The following is an 8,040-nucleotide window of genomic DNA, read 5'->3' on the forward strand; positions in this document are numbered from 1 at the left end:
GTATAATAGGCCTATTTATGTTAAAATAATCCTAAGACCGGACTAACAGGCCTGAGAGCCAGAGTGTTTTTCACACTCTAGTTAATCCTAGCCAACTTAGGTTATATTTTGTCTTTGTTTTTGTTAAAATTTCCTTTTATTGTATTGTATGTTATTTCATTGGCTGAATAATGAATGAATGAACACACCACAGACAGACACACTGCCTAACAAACAGACGTACGGATCTCATTGTAATACACCCTTCCCCCACTTTGGGGTGATGGTAATAAAGCGGAAATCTATTAAATGTCGTCTAAAAGTGTGGGATATCGCCTGCCTCCGGGTCTAACACCAATGTGCGGCAAAACAAAGGCATAACTATTTTGATTCTTACCGGTGCAATTACTTGTGCCAGCAAACCCATCATAACACGAGCAGCTGAACGATCCAGGGAAGTTGTCACAATTATGCTCACAGCCTCCATTGTTTATGAAACATTCATCAATATCTGACATTATAACACCATTATGAAAGAATTGTTGATATAAGCTTAATAATATGGTTTTATTATAATTTTACATTGCTTCATTAATGATGATAATAAGGTTTTTGGTACTGTCAGCTCCCTGTTGTGGTAAACATCTAGAGTACGTTGAACAATTAATTACAGATAATATATTATTACGGGTAATATAATTTGACAGAAAAATTTGTACTACTAAGAAATGGTATAAACTGCTACTCTTTTTCAGATCATATTATAAAAACATGTATTGCTCCTCTTTATGGACAACATATGTTTCGTGTCACAAATTTAGTCCTGACATATGAAAAATAGTATTTAGTTAGTAATAGTAATACAGTTATTATGAGGTAATATGAAGAATTAAAAGGAAGGTCCGTTAATAACTTATTTGGTTTTAGTCATGAGAATAAAATCATGTTCCCTGAGGCACTGTTTGAGTAGGTGAGCAATGGACAAAATAAATTATTATAAACAAATTTGATAGTTAAGTTATAATGGTGATCACAGGATGCTACTACTACTGTGTCAGTTTACTATTTACTAGGTAGAGAGAGTCGTCAAATCAGTCTATAAGAATTATCTCTCAATTTTTACATTACTGAAAATTAATGTTATTCAATATTATACAAAAAAAAATACGTTTATAACAATTACAAATAAAGGGAAACTGTAGATTTGTGATTAAAATACTTGTCTTCCAATCCAGATTCTCAGTTAATATCCGGTCACATTAAACGGTCTTTTAATGAAGGGTAGATTTTATAGAATTTTTCTTTGCATACTGTATTAATATGTATTGTAGTTTAAGTTGTTTTTGCTTATGTAGGTAAATGAACTTTTAAATTACGAAACAAAAATTTAAAGGTTCATTTACCTACATAAGCAAAAACAACTTAAACTACAGTACATATTAATACATTATGTTGGTAAATGAACTTTTAAATTACGAAACAAAAATTGAGGGGATAAAAATCACATTTTATGTTTAGTATCCTGCACCCTTAAGACGGTGACACACACAAACCGGCATGTGGCGTTAATCAAATTAATAAGACTTAACTATAACATTGTGTATTAAACGTTTGGTATTGATCGTGATTGATAGAATTTGTTCGTCTCATAACGTTTAAAGGGTTTAAGAAATGATAAAAAGTGGTAATTACCTTTTTCGCATATGTCACCAAAATATGTTTCAGGGCAGTCGCAGTAGTTGGGGCCGGTGCAGCGACCGTTGTTTTCGCATGGTGGTTCACAAACGGCTATTATAAAAATCATTAATACCTTCATGTTATGAATTAACATCGCGACAAGATTTGATTGACAGATAAACCGACTAATCAGCGAGCGTCATTTAGTCACGTGATCAAAAACTTTTTCTCGGACATTTTAATTTCCTTAGGCAGCTGGTTTAAACGCGAACATTACGTGAGCCTAGCCTAGGCCTAGATGTCTATGCTTTGTTATAGATACCCAGATTTACGCGAGCAGTGCGCATCAGTGACTTGACCTTTGCCGACAACAAGGTTGACTGAATGCGGCTTTCCCCTCTTCCTTTAGGAGCGAAATACAGAGGCTTTTACAACAATTTCCCCTCCATGTTCCATGAAATAGATTAACACTATGAATATATGATTCATTTGCATACCGCCTACCCTGAATTCTCTTTCTTAAAAAAAGGTTGATAGCAAAGAAAATCTTCGCCAACTCGGTAAGTCTAGCCGCCATTTTCTAAGAGCGTGGCTTTGCGTCCTTGTCGATGTCAATTGATGTGCATGTATTTACTGATTCAAGCCTCTCACGCATGATTCATCCGAAGATCCTTGGCTGAATATACATGGTGTAAAATGGTAAACATCGTGCTGATTAATCAAACGTTTAAAGTATTATCAAACTGCAGAACTATTATAAAAAGGTGTTCTTAGTGAAATAAAACCGTTGCAAGAAAGTATAATACATACTCCAAGTATTGAAATACACGCCATCTTGTTGAGATTCAATATTTCGACATTAATTATGTCATCATATGGCGTGTATTTCAATACTTGGAGTATGTATTATACTTTCTTATCTGAGATTAATCAGTGGACCTTTCGGTTTTTAAAACCCTTGCATTAACATAAATTCAATTTATGTAATGCAAGGGTTTTAAAAACCTTGCATTACATAAATTCAATTGTTTTAACTATTGAATTTATGTAATGCAAGGTTTTTAAAACCCTTGCATTACATAAATTCAATTGTTTTAACTAACTGACTAAGGTACTTACGTAAACATTCCGTAAGCATCGACAATGCGTACCCAGGAATACATTCGCATTGAAATCCACCGGGAAAGTTATTGCATATCTGGGCACACCCACCATTGTTGTGCCTGCATTCATCAACTAATATCAAAATAAATAACAAAAGCTGGTATATGAGCAAATTTTAAACGATATTGAATAGTCAGTTAAAATAAAATACCTAGTAATGCATTTAAAATTTTACATATGTGTTTAATTCGATTCCAAGTAGCAGGGGGTAAGAATATTATTGTAAAAGTGTTTTGAAAGATGACTTTTAGATTCCCTCCCATTTTAAAATTTTATTTGAGTGAGTATTGCTGGGTATGATAACTAGTCAGGTTCGGTAAAACATCATGAACATATTCGAGATAAAATATATAAACGATTCACTATTTTTTCACAATATAATATATAATTAAATTTTAACTATAAAACACGATATTTGAAGTTTAATCCAATACCTTCGGAAAGAAAACCCTGCAATAGAGTATTTTTGCATTATCTCTTTGTCCATATAGATCCGTCTTTGTATATACACCATTTTATTTGGCCTAATTTGAAACAGCGCCGCCAACGTCAGGAATACGATCTTTTATGCTTGGGGTACAACGATCGCGACCTCGCTATATTTATCCTATTGATTGTTTACATCGTAGTTAATACTTACAGCTCCAAAATCTTATTATACAGTATATTATCAAAATTTTTCACCCATTCTTGACGATGGGCTTGTGGAAACCGATGGAGCTGGTAGGGCTGAATACAACAGGAGCAATCCTTGCGAAAAAATCCCTGGTTGGGACACAACTCGTTTTTCCATTGTTGAAGCTTAAATTGGCTATTACTGCAGCCATTCACCTGGCAAATCTTTCTTGCACCTTTTCCACTCATTCTTTTATTCCGGAGAATAATGGCTTAAAGTATTTCACAAAAGAATTTAACAACAAAAGAAAACAATCGCTTCGCTACTCTACTTCACAGTAACTGTACTGTATGTAAAAGCATAGGCACTTCCGGGTATCACTGGTACACCGCGGTGTCGTTGTACCCCAGGCAAGGTTGCCAGGTTAACGAAAGTTTTCTATCCAATTATCGCGAAAATGGTGTATAATGATCACATGTAAAACTTACTATCACTGCAGTCGGCGCCGACATAATCGTCCTCACACTCACAGTAATCTGGAGACTTGCACTCGCCGTGAACACATGGTGGATGACAAGCAGCTATAGAAATAACGTAACGTAACAGTCTTTTAGTGCCTAATTGACTTAAATGGTCTGGGATAATCATAATACTGATGCACAAACTCAGTAGAAATTAAAAAGAGGTAGTAAAATGAATGTAACACAATATATAAAACCAGCAACGAAACGATGTACCAGACACAGTTAGGCACATAATCCTGGTTTCCATGAAATAGCTACGGTACACTGTCGTTATAGTGTTTTCACTGCAATGGCTGCACTGCGCGTCTGTCCGTCGCAATTCGACTGACTAATCAGCGTCGCCGATATAATATATTATGTCGGCAATAGCATGTAATGATTTTATGGAAAAAAGGCTTGTTTTTCTTACCTTCGCAATGCCCATTTACCTCATCGTACCCCATATAACATTGGCAATAGTAGCTTCCTTCAGTGTTTATACAGAGATGTTGACACCCACCGTTGTTGTCATTACATTCATAAATGTCTGTAAATGAGAAAGATAAAAATAATAAAAATATTGTTTAGAACAAAGCTAAAACTTCAATATTATTGGTTAGTCATGCTTAAAAATTAAGTACGCATGTTTAACAATCACCTTTAGTCAGGAGCTAAATGCTACACTCAAGGGAACTAAAGCTAAGTCTTAGATTGTTTATGGTATATGTTAATGAGAAGAAGGAAGCCTAGAAAGCCAGTTTTGTCTTGCTATCAACTTTATTGTTATCATCTGATTTTCAAGCCTGACCCAAGCTTTGTTGATGGTCCTCAAGTACATAGATATGGTAACTTTAAATTTGAGCCTATGTTCTCAAATTTTCAACGGTGATGATGACTCATGTTTTTATGGATTTCAAGATGAGACAACCACGAACACATTTCTAGTCAGCATTCTTGCTCCATTTGCATAAAACACCTCTGATAAAAACAACAGATGTATCCAACCAAACACCTAGCCACGGGGATCAGAATGATGTATCCTATTGTGAAGCTGATAAAAACAGGCCCACCCAACATTGTCCACCCCACTGCCCACCCTACTTTAACAATAGTATATTCCATTTTGGGTTGTTTTCGTCCAGGTGGTTTTCGTCCTGGGTGGTTTATGCCCTACATTCTTTTTAGAAATTGTACAACCAAAATGTGGGAGCTATAAATATTTTAATGATAATACTTTCATTCTTGATATGGAATCTGTTAAATGGGGCGATATAGCACACCATTACAACATTGATGATGCACTTGATGATTTTAAATCTAAATTTCTTAATATTGCTAACCGGCACGCACCACTTAAAAAAAAAAGAGTTCGTCACAAGGAATCCCCGTGGTTCACAGATGAACTGATTAATGAAATGCGCAAAAGAGGTTTGTTTAAAAAGAAGGCAAGCAAGGCAAATACAATGGACTTATGGCGAGAATTTAAAATTCAAAGAAACAAGGTTAATTCCATGATTAAAAAATAAAAAATGACTATTTTTTTCTGAGCAATTAAATACAAATAACGCTAAGAAAATGTGGGAAAGCCCAAGAAACATTGTATCTAGTAAATGTAGGAACACTGAAATAAATAATATTAAGACAGAGGTTTATGCACATTATAGGATGATGAGGATGATGATGATGAAGAAGACAGAAAAGAGAATAAAATCAAATCTCTTTGACATTTCAAATATACTGAATGAATGTTTTTCTACTGTGGGACCTAAATTGGCAGAAAATACTTCCCAAGAGAAAAGATGGAGATTAGAATTGATTAATTTAATTCAGTCTAGTTGATGAAGAATATATTTATATGCAAATTCATAAATTATCAGCTAAAAAAGCAACAGGAAATGACAAAATACCAAGTAAACTAATCAAATTAGCAATCAACTCCATTTTAGCAAAATCACTTAGATTATTAATTTATCACTTACCACAGGATCTTTTCCCCAAAAATGAAAAAGTGCTAGAATTTGCCCGGTGTTCCAAGGTGGTTGTAATACTGAGCCATATAACTATCGACAAAAATCGATACTACCAATTTTTTCTAAAATTCTTGAACGCACTGTATTTGATCAACTATATCCTTATCTCAATTCACACTCACTGATTTTTGAAAAACAATCTGGCTTTAAACCATACTTGAATGCCCTGCCCTCTTGAATGTAACGGAAGTCTGGCCTGATGCGATAGACAATGGGAAGTATGTTGGCCTTATAATGTTGGATTTGAAAAAGGCTTTTGACATTGTTAATCATTATATCCTTATCAAAAAATTAAATAATTTTAACATAAATAGACATGTAATAGCCTGGTTCAAAAGTTACCTATCAGGACGTATTCACACCACAAATGTAAATGGTGTATCTTTAAAGCAATGTCAAAGCATTTGTGGCATACCCCAGGGATATATATTAGGTCCACTTTTATTCTTGTTATATGTAAATAATCTACCTAACATTGTTAAGCATATGACATTGCCCTCTATTATAATTCAAAAGATGTTAATGAAGTAATTAACAAAATCAATTTTGACCTTGGAAATGTAAACAAATGGCTATCCAATAATAGATAAAGTTTGAATACTGAATTAATGTTTATTGGTACACATCATAAATTATCTCGATTATCAAACCTTGACTTAAATGTTCATATTAATGGTACCCGTCTTCAAAGAGAAACTCATTGTAAACATTTAGGTATAATGATCGATGAAACTCTATCATGGAATAAACATGTAGATTATACTAGGACTAAAATAGAAGATTATTTATATTAAGATCTTTGAAACGTTTTGGTTTCAATTCTGATGAACTCAAAGTTGTTTACACTGGTTACATTAGACCTATAGTGGAATATTCTGACTCAGTTTGGCACTCTGGTCTCACTGTCAAACAAAGCAATAATATTGAGAGTATACAAAAAAGAGCATGTAGAATTATACTAGGGAAAAATAATTATACTTCTTATAAGAATGCTTTAATATCTTGTGAACTTGACTCCCTACTTGATAGGAGGGTTTGTCACTGTCGTAAGTTTGCTCCTGGTCTTTTAAATCTGATCGTACAAGTGATCTTTCCCCCATCCCCTCCAGACACGAGCGTCATGGGAGAATCTTCGTAATTCTTCTATTACCAATTAGAATCAAACGATTTAGTAACAGTCCTATACCCTATTTTTGTTAACTTACTCAATTTCAACATTACTTTAGCACAGTTCATAACTATAATGGTATATTTGTTAAGTTGTTTGATGACTCTGAATCCCATCATGACTTGAATGATGATATTGATAATAATAGTCACAATAATAATAATAATAAAAGCTATCATATTTATATTGAAATTTGGACCCACATCTTCCTGTTTGTTTTACATTTTTATATGTCTTTTTTTATGACCTTTTTATATTTTTTGTCTTATATGTTTTTACTTGTAATTTTACATGCAATTTGGCCTCCGGGCCATGATATGTGGAATTTTATAATAAACTGAATTGAATTGAATTTAATTGAAAAGTTCTTCCAGGCTTGTTCTACCTAAAGAAATCAAGCTACTTGCTCCCAATCCCTTTACAATAAATGCTGTATAAAGCTATAATAGCCTCTTATTTTGATTACTGCAATATTGTATGGGGTATGGGGTAGATTTAACAAAACATTAAGCAATAAATTACAAGTATTACAGAACAGAGCAGCTAAAATAATAACAAAAAAAACGAAAATATGATTCTGGTACACAAGCACTTGAAAAACTTAAATGGTCCAATCCTGAACAAAAACTTACCTTCAATGAGAAAGTAATGATGTACAAAATAATGAATGGCTCTATATAAGAAATAAATTTTCACAAAAGCCACCAGCATATAATACTAGATCTGCAAATAACCTGTACATAGATAAACCTAATACAGAGTATAAGAAAAAGAGTATCGTGGTGCTGACGTGTGGAACAATATTGATGAGACCAAAAATAGTACAACCCATTAAATTTCTAAAAAGATTATTTCAACATAATTTTTAAGCAGGGGTGCCGCCAGCGGGGGGGGGGGGGGGCG

At 33.7% G+C, this 8,040-nt stretch overlaps 1 protein-coding gene across 1 annotated transcript in view; it reads right to left on the reverse strand.

Moving 5' to 3' along the window:
- LOC117100826 overlaps positions 1 to 8,040 on the reverse strand; it is a 49,451-nt gene that overhangs the window by 17,564 nt on the left and 23,847 nt on the right. Inside the window, exons 5-9 of the mRNA XM_033240650.1 lie at positions 4,370 to 4,486; positions 3,925 to 4,017; positions 2,776 to 2,892; positions 1,672 to 1,767; positions 377 to 490 (exon numbers count right to left, since the gene is read on the reverse strand). Coding sequence (XP_033096541.1) covers positions 377 to 490; positions 1,672 to 1,767; positions 2,776 to 2,892; positions 3,925 to 4,017; positions 4,370 to 4,486 — 537 coding nt within the window. The remainder of the gene's footprint in view (positions 1 to 376; positions 491 to 1,671; positions 1,768 to 2,775; positions 2,893 to 3,924; positions 4,018 to 4,369; positions 4,487 to 8,040) is intronic.

The sequence above is a fragment of the Anneissia japonica genome, unplaced genomic scaffold (assembly GCF_011630105.1).
Source record: "Anneissia japonica isolate Jap-2015-1 unplaced genomic scaffold, ASM1163010v1 scaffold287756_len632865_cov181, whole genome shotgun sequence".
Lineage (NCBI taxonomy): Eukaryota > Metazoa > Echinodermata > Crinoidea > Comatulida > Comatulidae > Anneissia > Anneissia japonica.